This window comes from Eurytemora carolleeae, unplaced genomic scaffold, assembly GCF_000591075.1.
Source record: "Eurytemora carolleeae unplaced genomic scaffold, Eaff_2.0 scaffold2095, whole genome shotgun sequence".
Taxonomy (NCBI): domain Eukaryota; kingdom Metazoa; phylum Arthropoda; class Copepoda; order Calanoida; family Temoridae; genus Eurytemora; species Eurytemora carolleeae.
In genome coordinates this window covers 1-19,857 of record NW_019397981.1, presented here as the reverse complement: position 1 = coordinate 19,857, position 19,857 = coordinate 1, and the positions used below count along the sequence as shown (strand labels likewise).

Genomic DNA, 19,857 nt, shown 5'->3' with positions numbered 1-19,857 from the left:
GGAATATATATATATATATATATATATCAAATGGTTTTTATTGTTATTTTTTATCAAAATGAAAAAGACAGTAAATGAAGACTTATTGTGTAAAATGAGATAATAATTAGAGAAAGACATGTAAACTTTTTTAGTCAGAGCAATACTTGAGTTTGAGATCATTTTATTAATGATTCAATACAGATAAAATTGTTGTCGTTTCGAACCTTCATTTGTTGTTATTTCGATTATTTTGTTTCTATAGAATTATTAACAAACTTCTTGTCTATAAAAAAGAAAGATAAAATATAATAATTCTTGTTTTTTTTCCTTTCTAGTGATTACAAAAACATTAGTCAAAAATATCTTGTCTAGGAAATGATATTTAAAACTATGTTGTTAATTCATATTTTTCTGTTTAAAGTTTTGAATAAAAACCTGTTTAATATATCTAAACAAAGAATGAAAGATGTTGGATACTTTCCAAAAGGTTTTTTCCCGTAGGGCCAACTTCCCAAGTGTATTTTCCCAAGTGTATTTTCCCAGGTGGCAACTTCCCAAGTGTATTTTCCCAAGTGGCAACTTCCCAGCTGTACAATATTCCAAGCAGCAACTTCCCAAGGCTGTCCTATAGCCGTAGCGTTCGTCCCGTAGCCTGTTCTTACCACAGCGTTTGACTCCTTAGCCTATCGTACCGGAATGCTCGGCCAAAATTGTATTATTTTTTCCCGAAAACGAAACGATCGTTTTTGAATACGAATGAAAAACGAAACAAAAACGATCGTTTAACGATTGTTTTCAAAAACGATTAACAACCCTAGTTGCAGATAACATTTACAGGCCTAACACTTCTCCGTATGCAGACGTGAAATATTTAAATCAAACAATAAGAGAAATTTTTTTCAAAAAATTAGGTCTGATCCTACTGTAAACCCACCAAGGATGTAGAACCATAGCCTAGTTCATTCAACCCAAGTTAAAGTTGTATCATGAGTTGAGAACTGGACAAACAAAATAATATTGATTGTATTTAACCCGTTACTACTGGAGCTGGTATCAACGGCCAGAGGAAATTTCCAGGGTAGCAAGGTTCAAATCCTGGGAATCCTTATCAGGGGAACACGGATAACGGTGCTTTTGTCGGAAGAGAAAGCAATCTGAACGTCCATTTTGTCGCCGAGAAAAGGGTTAGTCTTGATGAAGGATCAGAAGAGAGCGGTCGATCACAGCTCCAGTAGCTCCGAGAGGAGAATTAGCTCCATCTATGATTCCAGGATTAACTTCGGTTGATCCTCAGTTTGTATTTTAATAATAATGTAAAATAAATGTCCGTGCAAAATTAGTGCTTTAATCGATTCCATCTGGCTTGTTATATTGAGTTTCTCTTTGTAAAGTTGCCTTTATTGAGTTCTTTATACATGAGTTTCTATTAAGTTTATACTACTTTAAGAAATGCGCAGGATGTTGTCTTAGTAAGAGATATGAATATTAAACTTCTGAAACATACATTGCACAGAGACACAAGGAGAATAGGTCACAATTCAGCAACAATTCTAATATTATATATATTTGCACTAACATTGCTGATGATAGTTTTGATTCTGGTATTATTGTTTCAGATATTTCTGATCATTTTCCTGTTTTCTATATTTGTAATTTTAAATATAAACTCAAAAGTTTGACTCTGATTCTATTTTCAAATAAAAAAAATTGTTAGAAGATAAAAATTGGAAAAATGTTCTTCTGAATAGAAACCAGGACAGTGCATCTAATAATTTTTTTAAGTCGATGGATAAATGTTTTGAGAGTTCATTCCCTGAAAAAAAGTAAATCCTTCCAGAAAAAAAAACCTTTTAACCCTTGGATGTCTGAAGCACTGATAATATCGAGAAAACGTAAAGCCAAATTGTTTAATAAAAAGTTGAGGAGACCCTGTCAGGAAACTAGGTCTGTGTTTAAAGAATATAATGCAATATATACTCGCCTTCTGAGGGCAGTACGAAAAAAATACTTTGATGATAAATTCTAAGAATATAAGAAAGATTGTAAACAAACATAGCTAACTATCAATAGTGTACTAGGAAGGGGACGTAAAACAATTAACATTCCTGATGCATTTGTGAGTAATGGAAAAGTTCTCTCAGGGGCCGAAGAAATATCAGAGGGTTTTAACGATTTTTTTTGCTAATATAGGTCCTGATCTGGCAAAAACTATTATAGGTACAAAAACAATTTTCAACTATTTGTCACAGGGAACAAATGAAAACTTCATATCTTTCATTTATTTAATTTATCTTTCAAACCTGGGTTTATTCCTACCATTAAACTCTAGTTATTCTAACAAGTGTATAAACTATTTTGCATAAGATGATTCGCACCCTAATCTCTAATCGTTCTCCTCAACTCTATTTACTTGAAATGTGTTGTTATCATTATTGAAATTAGGTGAAAAAAATAATCAAAACAGCCAAGAGCTATTTTCCATCTGATTGCTTTATACCTTTATTGTTAAAATAATCATCAATTTGTAATTGTAAACTTTTTCTGTGCACAGATACATGTACTCCAGCAATAAACGTTATCTATCTACTATCTATCCTGACAATTTTTTTATTTTTCCTTTTCACAAATTTTTAAAATTTTTTATTTTGAAAAATTTTCACTCCCTTGTGAAATCTGACACTGGTTTTGATTATGCATAATGTTGGAATGCTAAAGAATTCTGAGCAATGTTAACTATTTCAAACTTTAAATGAATAAAAACATGGAAATGATGACAATACATTTAGTGTTTTTTTTTCTTTCAAAAATGTATGAATATGAATACATAAATTTCAAGTGACCCCTACATCTTAAAAAGAGTAACAATATCGATTCACAACAGTGCTCTTTAAACCTTTGTCTGAGTAAAAAGGATGGAGTTATTCATTTTTTCTTTTTCTTAAAATTGATTATTTTCATTTGCGGTCCTGAATAAAGTAACACGGGCATTTTTGCAGCAGAAGAAAGCGAAGAAAATTTTCTGAATTTAGTACTTTTTCCAAAAGAAACAGACGATTCATGTCAAGTTTTTGTTCGCAACAGGATATTGTACAATTGTGCATCAGATATGCCATGTTAAAAATAGAGGGTCAATTGAAATTACGTTTACTGTCCCTTTAAACTTGATGTAATAACGCATTAAATACATTAGGATTCAAATAGTTTTTTAAAAATATTATGATTTAAATTTTGATTGTTTTTAAATCTTTTTGTCTAAGGAAATTAAACATTTCTAAAGTAAAAAAGGGGGGGGGGCAATTTTCTTTATAAATTTTATTGCATAATGCTTGTTACTGATAGCATTACATATTCTGCTCGGTTTTTGCGAATTGTCTGCTTTCTTCTGCTTTCTCCCCTTTCTATCATCAAACTTTCAACCTCTGACGCATTCTACGCAAATGGCACGACGCGAATACGTGATAAAATTAAACCACACAATATTTGTGTAAAAAGTCAACAACCAATATTGAAAACTGCAAAAATTAAAAAATTCCTTTACTTTTTGAGTTTTAATTGTGTATTTTACAATTGCTTGTATATAAGAGAAGCCTCGTAATTTACGAATAATGTACGCTATATCACCTTTTTATGTACCGCCATAACGTTCCTATTTTCACTGTATTGTAAACAATTATATTAACTTGAGTTTCCTTGTTTAAACATGGAGAAAGTCTGTGTGTGACTGAAAAAACTCAGACTAAACATTTTCTCCGCCGAGTTCGGTGAATCTCAGTTAACATGGGTCTCCATGGAAGACGATCTTTCTTATTTTTACCTTTTAATTTGAGGAAATTTCTCTATACCAATTTATATACTTCACTATATACGTATCTAACTTGTATGTAGGGTTTCCAGCCAAAAATGGAAATCGTTTTGCGAAATTTCGCTTTAATCTGTTCTGCAAAAAAATGCGACATTTTTGCAAATTAAGATATGCGAAATTTTTTCGAAATAAGCAAAATTTCACGAAAACAATGCGAATTTTTTTGGGGGTGGGTGGGAATAAATAAAGGGAAGCATTGTAAACTTAAAATGAGAGTCATTTCGTATTAATGGATATATCAAATTCTCTTCATCAGATATGTAAAGTAAAGGAAGAAAAATTATTAATTATGATATTATAATAATACTTCTAAGGTTGAGTTCTCAGAGCAGAGAATTCCACACGTTTTTTTGCGCAGTTATTTGTTGCATCAACTATACATATGGTTTTCGCGGATTTTTTTTCTCGAAATTATTTTTGTGAAATTTCGCATCGTTTTTGCATTTTTCGCTCAATTCATTTCCGCGAAAAAATGCAAAATATTTTCGCGAAAGTTTTTGTTCACTGGAAAGCCTAGGTGTATGTATGGTTGATTGTCTAATTGTATCCATAAACGTCTAAACGGGTAAATCCGATCCAGCCCATAGAAGTGGGACCACACATGTGACATGACCCCAGGAAAGATTTATCAATGGCCAGAAGTGAACAAATTTGCCTAACAAAAATTTCATTTTTCAAAATCCTAAAAAAATGTTGTTTTTGAATGTGATCATTTAAGAAGAGATAATGCCGAAGATAGAGCAACAATTTAAAGATGAAACCGAAGGTGGGTGCGAAGCACGGGCAGCCGTAGTACATTTGAATTTCGGAGCCGGGTCAACTTTTCCGGTCCCAGTTTGTACTGTATTGCCCGGGCATTGGTAAATAAAGCAGACACACAATAGGACTAGCCGGTGCAATAAGGTTGAGCGGCCAGGCTTTAGGTTGAATTTACTTTTATTGAAGTTCAGAGGTGCGTGGAAGTTGTTAAACTTAAACAGATCTCAAAATATTGTTCATTTATTATATGAACTACGTAAAATTTAATTTTCCAACTTACTTTCTATAAATTTTTAAACCCGATTAAATTATAAGATAAATGAAAGACGGCTTTATTGTTTTTGTTTTATTTTTGTAATCAGTTTTTAAAATTATTCATTGTAATTGATTTCAGACAAATTGCTTGTAATTATCAAAATTACTATATGGGCTTACTTTAGTTTATTTTGACCAAGTATCTACCCGGCCTCCACAGAAGACAATTTAACTCCTATTTTTACTTCAGTTTTTAGTTAGATAGATTAAACAGAAATTTAAGGAATGAGAGTAAATCCCAAATTAGATACCAAATTATCAAAACTCGAAGCTTTACTTAAAAAAAGATACCTCATTGTAAAAATTAAACAATTTTTCTGTGTAAGACGACATCTTAGATTGGATTTATATGGCTTTGTTGAAAATGAAAAACCTATTTTGCGGGACAAGTGGACTTTTTAGCTGGAATCTTTCCCTTTTTTATTTGATTTGAATGAAGATTTATTATTTTTAACGAATAAGTTTTTCTATATTCTTAAAATTAAACAACAAGAAAACGGAATACATTGAGAACGAGAAAATTGTCTAATGTATCTCGTTTTTTCTTCCTTTCCCTTGAAAAATGTGTCTACGGATATTGTAATTTGAAATTGTTGAAATTAATATATTTATAAAGATCATAGAAATTTGTTTAAGAAATAGTTCAGTTGAAAAAGTAAGTTAATTTGGTAGATAACATTTATTCATTTATTTTAATCTTATTCATTAATAACAACAATTGTAATTAAAACCTTATTAATTATTGTTTTATTTTCAGTATGTAATCCCTGAGGATCATTTCTCCCCCCTTGCAAAACTATTAGCAAGGGTAAATATACAGACTAGGATCTGAACTTATTTTATGTTCAGTACAATATCTCGTTTTTTCTTCCTTTCCGTTGAGAAATGTCTGTACGGATATTGTAATTTTGAAATTGTTGAACTTGATATATTTATAAACATCATAGGAATTTGTTTAAGATATAGTTCAGAGAAAAAAATAAATATTTTTTCGTTTCTTGCTGTACAAATACTTTATTGCTGTACACATTCTTTCTTGCTGTACAAATCCTTTCTTGCTGTACACATCCTTTCTTGCTGTATACATCCGTTCTTGCTGTACACCTCCTTTCTTGCTGTACACATCCTTTCTTGCTGTACAAATCCTTTCTTGCTGTACAAATCCGTCCTTGCTGTACACATCCTTTCTTGCTAAACAAATCCTTTCTTGTTGTACAAATCCTTTCTTGCTGTACACATCCTTTCTTGCTGTACACATCCGTTCTTGCTGTACACATCCTTTCTTGTTGTACACATCCTTTCGAGTGTTTTAAACACTCTTCGGCAGCATGACTTAGATTCAAAAACAATAAAGTAGATGTACAAAAACATTAAAAGTAGATTTGCAAAAAACAATATAGTATTTGTGCAAAAACAATAAAGTAAATGTGCAAAAAAAATAAACTAGATGTGCAAAAACAATAAAGTAGATGTGCGAAAACAATAAAGTAGATTTGCAAAAGCAATAAAGTAGATTTGCTAAAACAATAAAGTAGATGTTCAAAAACAATAAAGTAGATGTGCAAAAACGATAAAGTAGATGTGCAAAAACAGTAAAGTAGATGTGCAAAAACAATAAAGTAGATTTGCAAAAGCAATAAAGTAGATGTGCAAAAACAATAAAATAGATGTACAAAAACAATAAAGTAGATGTGCAAAAACAATAAAGTAGATGTACAAAAACAATAAAGTAGATAAAAACAATAAAGTAGATTTGCAAAAACAATAAAGTAGATGTACAAAAACAATAAAGTAGATGTGCATAAACAATAAAGAGATGTACATAAACAATAAAGTAGATGTGCAAAAACAATAAAGTAGATGTGCAAAAACAATAAAGTAGATTTGCAAAAGCAAAAAAGTAGATTTGCAAAAACAATAAAGTAGACGTACAAAAACAATAAAGTAGATTTGCAAAAACAATAAAGTAGATGTGCAAAAACAATATAGAAGATGTGCAAAAACAGTAAAGTAGATTTGTAAAGACAATAAAGTAGATGTGCAAAAACAATAGAGTAGATTTGCAAAAACAATATAGTATATGTGCAAAAACAATAAAGTAAATGTGAAAAACAATATAATAGATGTGCAAAAACAATAAAGTAGATGTTCTAAAACAATAAAGTAGATATGCAAAAACATTTAAGTAGATGTGCAAAAACAATAAAGTAGATTTGCAAAAACAATAAAGTAGATGTGCGAAAACAATAAAGTAGATGTGCAAAAACAATAAAGTAGATGTACAAAAACAATAAAGTAGATGTACAAAAACAATAAAGTAGATGTACAAAAACAATAAAGTAGATGTGTAAAAATAATAAAGTAGATGTGCTAAAACAATAAAGTAGATTTGCTAAACAATAAAGTAGATTTGCAAAAACAATAAAGTAGATGTGCATAAACAATAAAGTAGATGTGCAAAAACAATAAAGTAGATGTACAAAAACAATAAAGTAGATGTGCAAAACCAATAAAGTAAATGTGCGAGCAAGAACTAACAAGAGCAGAAAGCACCAGACTTTAATAACTACATGAAAATCTTTTAATGTAACAATCTAATTAAAAAGTAATAATCTTTAATGTTTAATGTCGACTTGATATGTAAACGCATACATGCAATGAGAATAATCGTACTGTGTCGTATCTGATGTCTCACCCTTTTTGGATAACCCTGTATTGTCTTTAAGTATTCAAGGATACATAGCTAGGGCTGTACACGGTAATTAATTTGTTAATCGGTCGTCAACAAAAATCGAACGTATTTTTAACACAAAGCTTTTAGAGTGCTTAGTGCACATTTCTTACTCAATTGTCAACATGTTCACCTAGTATAAATTGTAAAATAAAAACATATATTTTGCAGATTTTATATAAAATTTCGTGGATTTTCAAAATTTTCAAAAATCGAATTTTTAAAAATTTCCATCATCCATTAACCTTCCCTGGGGTCAAGCGAGGTCCAACACGGTTCAGCCGTTTTTACTTTTATTAAATACAAACATACAGACAGACAAGCAAAGTATATATTTAGAATACAAGTTCCTTTTAACTATAGTTGGTAAAATTGGCTTTAAGAAAGAGTTTATATATTCTTAAAGGGAATGCTTAATTTCATGTTCCCCTACATATGTAAAGTGTACATGTAAAGTGTACGTGCAAAGATGTAAAGTGTACATGTAAAGTGTACGTGCAAAGATGTAAAGTGTACATGTAAAGTGTACGTGCAAAGATGTAAAGTGTACATGTAAAGTGTAGTGCAGAGATGTAAAGTGTACATGTAAAGATGGCAATTTTCAAATCCCAACGGAACCCTGTAAAGCTTTGTCTGATCAAGTATCAATGTTTTAATTTTAAAAACTGATTATTTTGAAATGTGATTTCTCTACATCAGTGTTTGCGCATTATCAGAATTTAACAATTGTATACCTAGAAAAACATAAATATCTTCCAAATTATTAGCTAGTTAAAGGGCACAATGGTACCGTTGTGAATCGGGAATTGCAATATTTGCAGAGAAATTCACTTGAATTTACGCTTACAGTCCCTTTTTATCTTTCCAAAAAATGTAACGGAACTACTGTCCCCAGGTCTACTGGCAATCTTGTAAAATTATATTTCATGTTTATATTAAGGATTATACCCCTGAGTCCTCTTGGTCATTTTAAGATTTATGACCCTTCCATAAATAAGCAAAATAAACATTAAGTCTAGGAATATTTAATTGCCATATAATTATGACAAACGAAGCATAATGTCATGCTGGGTCTAAGATTTGGTATCATATATTTGAAAATTCAGACAAGCTGATGATATATCTTTTTACTTGTTGTTGGTATCAATTATTCGAAAAATCGATTTAAAAAAACGTTGAACATATTTTTTGAAGAAAAAAACATTTGTGCAAAATTAAGTTATTGTAACAAATTTTAGTTTTTTAGAGTAACATTAATAATTATGAATTTTAATGCATTTTTTTTGTTTTTCGAATGTTTCTATGTATCCATATGCAGTATACAAACTTAAACTACAGTGTAATTTATTATTATCATGGTTTTGAATAATAAATGAGTTTTAGTTTTAGAAAATATTAACCCAGGGTTTGTTTAGTCAACATGAAGCTGGTTATGGAGAAACACCATGAGTATATTTTCCTTACAATTCTTCTCATTTCTATTCTTCATCACACATCTGCACAGTGGACCAGGTGTTTTTGTCCGTGATGTTTTGATGTTAAGTTTGCTGTTTTTTTGTTTTTGTTGTTTTTAAAGGGAGTGACCGGCTATGTAAAGTAGTTAAACTGAGTATGCAGTGTTGTGGAAAACTTCTTTCGGATTCATTTGAGACATATTAAACGTTTTAAAGATCTGTAAATCCTGAGTTTTAGGCAAATTCGACGTTCAAAACTCCTACTTTGGGAGTGGATACTTTAAAGAAAAAGTCTAGAATTCATTTGATACCACTGAGAGACATTTTTACGGTGTACAATTTAAAAAAAGAGTAAAGTTGTTTATAATAGTTTACCTGTTGTTTTAGTCAGCAGGAGAAATGTATTTTTAAAATTTTTAAATAGCGTAGAAAAAACATATATTCTGCAAACTAGTTGCATGTATATAAACATATATTCTGCAAACTAGTTGAATGTATAAAAGCATGCATTGATTGAGGTTTTTTTATTTTAATTGGTAATACGACATTTTAAAGAAGAGAATTAGTCTATAGAATAATTTCTATTCTCTTGCTTTGTCCGTGTTATTAAATGATGGTAAAAATAGTTTTCTGATGTCAACAGTTGGTGAAGTATTATAAACGAATTTACGCTTTTACTCAAAAATTGTTCACCGTAAAAATGTCTCATTGGTATCAAATGAACCCTAAAATATTTCTCTACAATACTGCACTTTAAGCTCAACTACCATATCTAGCCAGTCTCTCTCTTTAAAGCGAGAAACTATGAGGATCTAAGATATATAGAAAGATATAGAAAATACCCAAATAACTTTTGCAGAAGACTTGCAATAAAATATGAAAGGGGGTATAGGCTTAAGGGGATAAAAAGCGCTTTGGATCGCTACTAATCTTACTTCTATCTGTTGCGTCTATAAGGAGAAAATGGTGAAAACGACTCACACCGAAAAATTCGGAAAGATGCAACATTCAACTCGGATCATAAACAAATCAATTTAATTCCAAACAAATCATTCAGTTATTACAAACAATAGTCATAGATTATTTTTCGAAGCATTCGTACAAAGTTAATATTTCATAATATTTTTGATTTAAAAAAAAATAATTTTCGCTCGCGCTGGATTTTCGAACATTCCCGGAAAATATGAAAATGTCGTCTTCATTATCATTATTGAAACAGGAATAAATGTTTTCAAAAGTAACTCTCAGATCATGAAAAATTCAAAATATTATGAAATATCAACTATTTACGAATGCGTCGAAAATAACCGATGACTATTGTTTGTAATATCTGAATGATTTGTTTGGAATTAAATTGATTTGTTTACGATCAGAGTTGAATATTGCATCTTTCTGAATTTATATGAACACTACGTTCTTCGGTATTAGTCGTTTTTAACAATTTTCTCCTTATAGACGCAACAGATAGAAGTAAGATTAGAAGCGATCAAAAGCGCTTTTTTATCGCATTAAGCCAATACCCACTTTCATTTTTCGCGAACACTTTAACTTTAGATGAAAAATGATCATTTTTGATCGGAAAACGTTTAAAAGAGTTCTGCTGTGTGACTAAAAGAAATAAATACTTAACCTTAAATGTTTTTGAAAAATGTGACAAAACCCAATTTATATATAAATTTGGCTTGTCTGTCTGCTTGTTTGTTTGTATCCAATAAACGTCAAAACGACTGAACCGATCGGGCCCAAATTTTTTGTGGGACATCACGTGACCACAGGGAAGGTTTATGAATGATAAAAAGTAAAAAAAATGTGTTTTAAAGGTTTTTAATTTTGTAAAAAAATTTAAATTCTTGAAAATCCGCGAATTTTATTTTAAATATCCGCAAAATTTTTTTCTTCTTTGTTTTAAATGTAAACAAAAAGAACATGTTTACAATTTAAATAGAAAATGGGCGCGAAGCGCCCTAAAAGCCACTAACAAATACTATCATATTCAAACTTTCAAACTTTGCAAGAGGCTCAAAAAACCTGTTTTTTATTTCTATCAGTTTTTAAGTGTTCCTTTGCTTAGTCGAGACGTTGATAAAGTTTATATTAAATATTAAAAAGATTAATAGGAAGAAGTGGACACGTGAAACAAATCATTCCGGAAAAAATACGCAACAAATCATTGATGACAGCTGTTCACTGAAGAAATGCTTACATTTTGCGTATTTTTTACGAATATAAATTGTCCGGCTGGCTCGAATGCAAAATTATATTATGAAATATTGATTACAATGAAAACTATGAAGTTAGAATATGATATCCTATTTAAACTTTTAAAACTAATTTTTATCTACATCTATGAATTAACCAATTTTAATCAAAAGTTGTGTATTCTGTTATATTTGTCAACTTATACAATTGTTATCAGAAAATATTGTAATGATTGTTCTCCTGCATTCTTTCTTTTTATTATAAACTAAATGGCGTAAAAGATTTTTGCAATTTATAACTGATTTGTTACTAGATATGTTTAGGAATATTTAAGTACTAGGCTTTTAGGGCGCTTCGTGCCCATCTTTTATTGCAACTTTATATTGTGGCTTAATCTGTGAGCATCTTCTATTAGTATAAAACAAAAACAAAAAGTTTGCGGATTTCATAATTTTTTTTGAGCATTTTCAAATTTGTAAAATTTGGATAACTCATAAACCTTCCATGGTGCGACATTTTTTGTATTTAAAAAGTACAAAAAACGTAACGCTAATTAAATAATAATTAGATAATTAAGAGATGATAATAAATTTCAATATTCTAGAAATGCTGTTTACATCAAAACCAAAAACATGAGTGAATCGTCCTACAGCAAGGTAAAGTAATGGAAAGAAACAATGAAAATCAATTAGAAACAAACTGAGCATCAAAAAGGAAATGGCGTCAATATTTGAAGTGAATATTGATTGATTTTACAAAATTAAAAAATGTTGATCGAAGTAACACAATAAATTGAGAAAACTGCCCAAAGGAACTGCACACTTCTGATTTCACAAGCACCATATTTTGTAACCTGATGGTCTAATAAATCAGCTAAAAGAATTATCAAATCAATGTTAAAGGCGGGTGTTCAGTTTCTAATAAATAATGTAGGAATAATATGATAAGTACTTGTGGTTTATTTAGAGCGTGTTTACGAGTTTATTTAAACCTGATTTAAAGAAATGTGGAGAATACTGCCTCCATTATCAGTCTAGGATAGGTTCGCAGAGATGTAATGCATTCGCATTCGATAAATCAAGTAAGTTATGATGAGTTGTCTTGAGAAATTAAAGGGACTAAGTCCGAATTTAATAAATTTGAGCCGCGTCTCAAATCAGCCAAAAACCGGTTTTAGTTGAACGCCGGCTTAAATCTTGAAACATTGAATACAATTCAAAGTGAAACCAACCAAATTTGAGCTGCGTCTCAAATTTAAGTCGCAGCTCAAATTCTTTAAATTTGGCCTCCGTAAGCGTAATTTTAATTTTTCCAGTGAACCTACATACGAAGATGGCATTTTCCGATTTAAAACGGCAACCTTGAAGCCTTTATCTCATCAATAACGTTAAATATATTTTCGATTTTCTAAACTTTTTAGATTACCGTTGTGAATCGGGCATTTTCATCTTTACATGGAAGTTCACGTGAAATCACGCTGACGGTCCCTTTACATGGAAGTTCACGTTAAATCACGCTGACGGTCCCTTTACATGGAAGTTCACGTGAAATCACGCTAACGTTCCCTTTAAATTTTGTTTAAAAACAAATCCATTAAAAGATTAGCAAACAAAAACAAACAATTTTAATGTTTTTATTCTTAATTCAAAAATATACATTTGGTATAATATTACTGGTTTCAAATAATTGAGCAATCTGTTTTACAAAAATGTACAAAATCATAATGCTTTTTGTACATTTATTTTTTAATTACTTTTAATTTTATTATATTTTGTGGATAGAATGTTACGTCCTTTTAAATTAAAAAAATACTTTTTAGGTAGTACTTGTGATTTGGCAGCCATTACGTTCTTAGAAAATCCAGGTATACCTTTTGGCTCTCATAATGCCTCAATTTTTTTATTTTCCATCTTTTCTGTGATAACTCATTGACCCTTCTCTTTAACATCAAAAATCATTAATTGAAAATCTTATTTACCAGTAAGTTTTTTTAATGGTAAATTCCGTTTGCTAACTGCAAGACATAGCCTCTCAGTTAATCCCCTAAGACAATCTATAAAATTAATCTCAATTTTTAATCCTTTTCTTATTTAATACAGTTTTCACGAAAATTCAACTTTTTAAGCTCTCGTTATTTATAGAGGTGGCAGGTTCAGAAAAAGAGATATTTGTAAATTTCGATGATGCAGACACGCTAGACATGATCTGCAGGAATAGTTTTAAATTTCTGCAATCAAGAAATTATACAGTTGGTACCCTTAAAGGGACTCAAAGCGTAATTTTAAAGGGAGTGTTCGCGAAAACTTAAAGGGGTTATAGGCTTACGTCGAAAAATATTTGATGGAGAACGCTACTAATCATTCAGATATTACCACCTCTAATAATCGATTTTTTCCTGACGTATTCGTAGATAGTTAATATTTTATAATATATTTTTTGTTTGTTATTTATTATGCAATTTAAACGACGATTAGTTGGCTTCCAGGTGTCTCTGCTCTCGATGTTTCTGTGGTTCCATGTGGGAGAGACACCTAGCGGACAAAAATCGTTGTTTTAAGTGCATTGTATTTAAAACAAATAAAATAATTAAAGAAAAATCAACATATATACGAATGCTTAGAAATGTTAACGTTTTCATTTTTTTGAAAAACGATCGTTTCGTTATGAAAACGACGACCAAGTTCGTTTTTAAAACCATAGATTTTTTTACCTAAGCCTATACCCCCTTTCATTTTTTGCGAACACGTCCTGTAAGTGACCCTCCATGCAAAGCTGGCACAGTTAAAAAGCTTTTTCTATTCAAGTATGAATTAGATATCAATGTTTTTGATTTTCAAAACTGTTTATTTTCAATCGGGGTTTCTCTACAAAAGTGACTTGGGCGTTTTTACAGTAGAGAATATGGGGAGAATATTGGAATTATTCGAATAAAAAAACTCTCGAGAAACAACAAAACCTTATTGATCAGATAAAGGTTTCAAGTTGTGAATCGGACATTGCCATCTTTGCATGGAGGTTCTCTTCAAATTATGTGATACTTCCTTTAAAATTTTACAAGCATTTGGATCTGTGCGTATTTTTAAACAGAGTTCCTTTCAATGAAAAGAATAAAAATAAAAAAATATTTTGATAATTATTCTTTACTTTCTCGGAAATGTCAAGAATATCCTAAAAGATGTTAACCCTATTCCTGTAGTTTTTTTTACATAACTCAAAAAGTATTGGTCTGAGGTTGTTGAAATTTTCTGACTTTTCCTACATACCCAAAGCCATTTCTTTAGGCGTAAAACCGGACTTTAATACTAACTGCCTGAGTTCTCAGGCACACTGCCTGAATGACTGCTTTTTCCTGTAGCAAACTAAATCTTTGTTTTGACCCACTTCCACTTGTCAGATTTTTATAAAATTTAGCTTTTTGGAAAGCCTCTCACATAAGGAAACGAATTGCACAAGTTTTGCGAAAAAAATTGCAAATTTTTTGCAAACAACCTGTCAAAGGAAATTTGCACATTTTTAGTTTTTCTTGATTAAAAATCAGGTTATTTAAAATTTTGCAAAATTTTTTGCATATTTGAAATGACATGGTCATAACTGGATTTTGCGATAAAAAATTCAATTTTTGCAAATTTGCAAATTTTTTTGCAGATTCTAAAAGTAGAGCACAAGAGCTTTCAAATGATGTATAATTTGTCATATTTTGACATCAAACATGGGATTTAGAGGGGGGGGGGGCAAATTGACCCCCCCCCCCCCAGCATATCCTGGTTTTCAAGTACCCCAGCAGAGATAGGGTTAAAAATGTTAAAAATTTAAAACTCTAATTCCTAGAGGAGGGAATAATTGTTGTAACAGGTAAAAAAACAAGATTTTTTAAACTGGATATCTGACAATGCAAGGCACACAGAAATCTAAACAGAATATTTGTCCATTGCTTCTTCAAAGCTAAAGCTGGAAACAAGGCCCGTTGTAGTTTTTGATTTTAGATGTCAAGGCCAAAGGCCAAAGGGTTGCAGTTTTTTAAAGTCGATCTTGATTTTTACGGTTTCCGGGACGATTATTCCCCATGGAATTGATCTGTTATTGTATGTGAACATTTTAGATTTGAGGATAATTTGAAACAACAACGTCCTGACTTTTCCTCTTTGTGTATTAGTAAAATCTATAGTATTGTATGGTCTATTTATATATTATTAAAGATGTATTCACACCCATTGATATACATACATATTACATAATGCAAATGTTAATGGTGTAAAGTTTGTTTTGTTTAAATATTGGAAAGATAATAGTAGTATTCCCCCTAATATTCTCTAATTTCATAAACCTGCTATTTCAAAGAAATCTTTAAGTAAACCTTTTAATAATTAAACATTTTTAGAAATAAATTCATTGCACTTAAGTATGTTGACTGAGGCGAAGTACCAAATTTTAGTAATAAAAATGTAAGCAATATATAAAACAAGTCAGCTCATGATTGGAACACATTCTAACTGCATATATATAAATATTTTCAGCATATCAAAGGGTGTAAATCCATTCTTGATGTTACTGGTAGACTTGACATTCATGATCCACATTAATCAAAGGGTGTAAATCCATTCTTGATGTTTCTGGTAGACTTGACATCCATGATCCACATTAATCAAAGGGTGTAAATCCATTCTTGATGTTTCTGGTAGACTTGACATCCATGATCCACACTAATCAAAGGGTGTAAAACCATTCTTGATGTTTCTGGTAGACTTGACATCCATGATCCACACTAATCAAAGGGTGTAAACCTTTTTTCACTGTTGGAGGGAGACTACGCATCCACATTTCCCACTCATCAAAGGGTCTAATCCAATTTTTGTTTCTAATAGACTTTTAACATCTGCAAGAATCAAAGGGTTTAATTTCATTATCGTTGTTACTAGTAGACTTTGACATCCACACTAATCAAAGGGAGTAAACTTATCCTTAATGTTGCAGGTAGACTTGACATCCAGATTTTGAACCCATCAAAGAGTGTAAACCCATTCTTGATATATCTAGTAGACTTTAAACATAGATAGGATAGAAACTGAATTAGGACAATTGGAGGTTAGGATAGAATCTGAATTAGGACAATTGGGGGTTAGGATAGAAACTGAATTAGGACAATTGGATGTTTGTAAATAAACTATTAGGACAAATGGAGGTTAGATTAGAAACTGTTAGGACAATTGGAGGTTAGAATAGAAACTGTTAGGACAATTGGATGTTAGGATAGAAACTGTTAGGACAATTGGAGGTTAGGATAGAAACTGTTCGGACAATTGGATGTTTGTAAATAAACTATTAGGACAAATGGAGGTTAGAATAGAAACTGTTAGGACAATTGGGGGTTAAGAAATAAACTGTTAGGCCATTTTGGGGCTAAGAACTGTTAGGACATTTGAAGGTAATAAGAAATAGACTTTTATTGGTTGTGAAATAAACTTTTTTAGCGATTTGGGGATTACGAAATTAATCTTAGTATATTTTAAATAGAGTGCATGTCCTAACCCAAAGATAAGAAGTGTTAATTGTACGTACTTTTACAAAATAAAAATTCCCCCCGAGTTCCAAGAATTCATGCTCAATCACCATTCTTCAATATATCCCTACTAATTAAACATGAATAATAGATAGTGCCCCGAAATTCATGACATTGACATGGACAAATACAAGAATAAAAATATGCTTAAAACAAAAGTTTAATTCAGTTGGATCGAGCTATTTTAAAGTTTGAAATTAGAACCTCTTGGCAACTTTTTATTGTATATTTTATTCAATATTTTATAGTCGCGCAATTCGCACCAAAATATTAAATAAATTTTATCTAAATTTTGCATAATTTTGTTTTTCAAATCCAATCCAATTTGATCGAAATATTCCGATTTATAAAATATTTTATAAATCGGAATATTTTATAAATCGGAATATTTTATAAATCGGAATATTTTATTCAAATGTAATTAATCACGCGCTTACATTGTGAGTAATATTTATACAACTCTGTATTGAATATATTGTTTAAAATTTACGAATATCGCTTCCTCTCGTGTGCCGCGCGGCGATACTATAACCTAGCGGCAAAATCTGGAAACAAGCTATTACATAATATTGTAATGTTACATCGTCATCGTCTATACGCAACATCCCCCTACTGAACTTCTGACCTACTAACTTTCCGACCTACTGCAATATCGGACCTACGCCAGCTGTTTATTTTAGTATTATTTGAGGGTTAGGTTAGGTTAGGACAATTTCTGGGCCGAGCGCTGCGGCTAGGACAGGCTAGGGGGCCGAGCGCTGCGGCCACAAGTCCATACAGCAGCTGTAATACCACGTGCTAGTAGGTCGGATGTGTAGTATAGCGGATTTGGTGTAGGTCAGAAGTGGAGTATGGTGGATATGTGTAGGTCGGAAAATACACCACCATAATATTGAATAAAAACCAAAGAATATTGTTTCTTTACAACTAGAGACACCTGACGGGGGATTTACGCAACACATATATTAAATAATACTTCGAATAAATTATTCAACAGTTTAGTAAATATTAAGAATGCCTAACGTTAAAATTCTAATGTTCTTCTAAAATGCAGAATCAAAAACTCGTTAACTGAGAAATAATTACAAAATAATTCATAAATATTTATTTATTGAATGTTATATTTATAAAATACAGAAACAAATATTCTTACTCCCTTCTCCCCTCCCTCCATCCTATAAGCCCCTTACCCTACTCACTGCCCTTCCCCTCCCTTCCCCTGCCCCCCTACTCCCTGGCCTCCTACTCCCTGCCCTCCTTCTCCTGCCCTCCTACGAAGCTACTCGACCTGTCCTCCCATTCCCTGCCCCCCTACTCCNCTTCCCTCTATCCTACTCCCTTCCCTACACCCTACTCCCTTCTCCCCTCTCTCCATCCTAATTGCCTCCACTCATGTGCCCTTCCCCTCCCTCCCCCTGCATCCCTACTCCCTGGCTTCCTAATCCCTGCCCTCCTACTCCCTGGCCTCCTACTCCCTGCCCTCATGCTCCCTGCCCTTCCCTCCTACTCCTGCTCTCCTACTTCCTGCCCTCCTACTTCTTACCCTCCTACTCCCTACGTCTCCTACTTCTACCCTCCTGCTCCCTGCCCTCCTACTCCATGCCCCCCTACTTACTGCCCCCCATACTAGGGCTGGGCACGTTCCGACTTTTTAATATCGTTCCCTTCCGAATTCTTGAACAAGGGCTTTCAGCTAAATCTTTCCACGTTCTCATTCCTTTTTTCTATCGTTCCGTTCCGTTGCATTCCATTCTGTTCTGAGTAGAGAACGGTCTTCCCATTCCGTTCCATTCTTGGCGTTCATATTTAAAGAACGGTTCCATCCCTCTTGTTCCGTTCTTAGTCAAAGAACGTTTCCATCCCCCTGTTCCGTTCTTTGTATAGAACGATTACTAAAACCAGGTTACCTTAAAACAAGGGGGTGTACAATTTGTAGATTTTTGAAAATATTTAATTTTCATAATCAATATTTCAATAATATCAAAAAGATATAGAAATCAATTATAGAAAATTATGTCTAATGTCATTTACAATAATTCTATCTTTCAATTTCAGTTCACTACATACAGAGAAAATCTGAACTGGAAACACATTCCTGATTTAAAATGCGATCCCAACTTAGAACGATGTTCTTGAAAATAAGAACGCATTTTAACGATTTTAACTGTTTTTTTGAAGCAATTCCTGTTCCGTTCCGTTCTTTTACTAATCATTCCCAAACTTTTAAGAACCCGTTCTAAGCGTTAATTTTTTTTTTGGAACAATGGGATCATTCTTGATCGTTCCGTTTGTTCTTGGGAAAGAATGATTGTTCCACCAGAAACGCGCCCAGCCCTACCCCCTACTCCCTGCTCCCCTACACCCTTCCCTATACCTACTCCTTCCCTCTATCCTACTCCCTTCCCTACATCCTAATGCCTTCCCTATATCCTACTCCCTTCCCTACATCCTACTCCCTTCCCTACATCCTACTCCCTTCCCTTCATCCTACTCCCTTCCCTACATCCTACTCCCTTCTCTTCATCCTACTCTCTTCCCTACATAATACTCCCATTCCTACATCCTACTCCTTTCTCCTCCTTCCTACTCCCTCCCCTCTATCCTACTCTCTTCCCTACATCCTAATCCCTTCCCTACATCCTACACGAGGGAGGGAGTCCAGAGTTCCTCAAATAGTAATCACCGCCACCCAAATCTGTTTTGCGGCAAGCGCGCTCCTCAATTGGTAATCTCCACCACCTCAATTAGTAATCACCGTCAAATTTTGTTTTCTGTGATTTGAATTTAATGCACTTTTAACACAATTTTCGACATCTATCGTGGTTTTATATCTGTATTGACTTAAACTAAATTTTCAAATTATTTTCAGATTTGTTTGGTCAACAAAAACGAGAATCAAGGCACAGTTCATTTTAGCCGAATCTTAGATCCAATTCGCCACTTTAATGACTGCATTTCATGATTGGCGTCAAGATACTAAAAGGTTGGGCTGCCTGTT

The 19,857-nt window shown here is 32.2% G+C and overlaps 1 protein-coding gene across 1 annotated transcript in view; it reads left to right on the top strand.

The window, feature by feature from the left end:
• The window catches only part of LOC111716511 (uncharacterized), a gene marked incomplete at its 3' end in the record, with an annotated part of 22,754 nt that extends 9,200 nt beyond the window's left edge, over positions 1-13,554 (top strand). Inside the window, exons 2-6 of the mRNA XM_023491988.1 lie at positions 9,065-9,161; positions 11,907-11,958; positions 12,269-12,383; positions 13,122-13,166; positions 13,444-13,554. Of these exons, the coding sequence (XP_023347756.1) occupies positions 9,070-9,161; positions 11,907-11,958; positions 12,269-12,383; positions 13,122-13,166; positions 13,444-13,554 (415 nt within the window). The remainder of the gene's footprint in view (positions 1-9,064; positions 9,162-11,906; positions 11,959-12,268; positions 12,384-13,121; positions 13,167-13,443) is intronic.
• Positions 13,555-19,857: the final 6,303 nt, after the last annotated feature.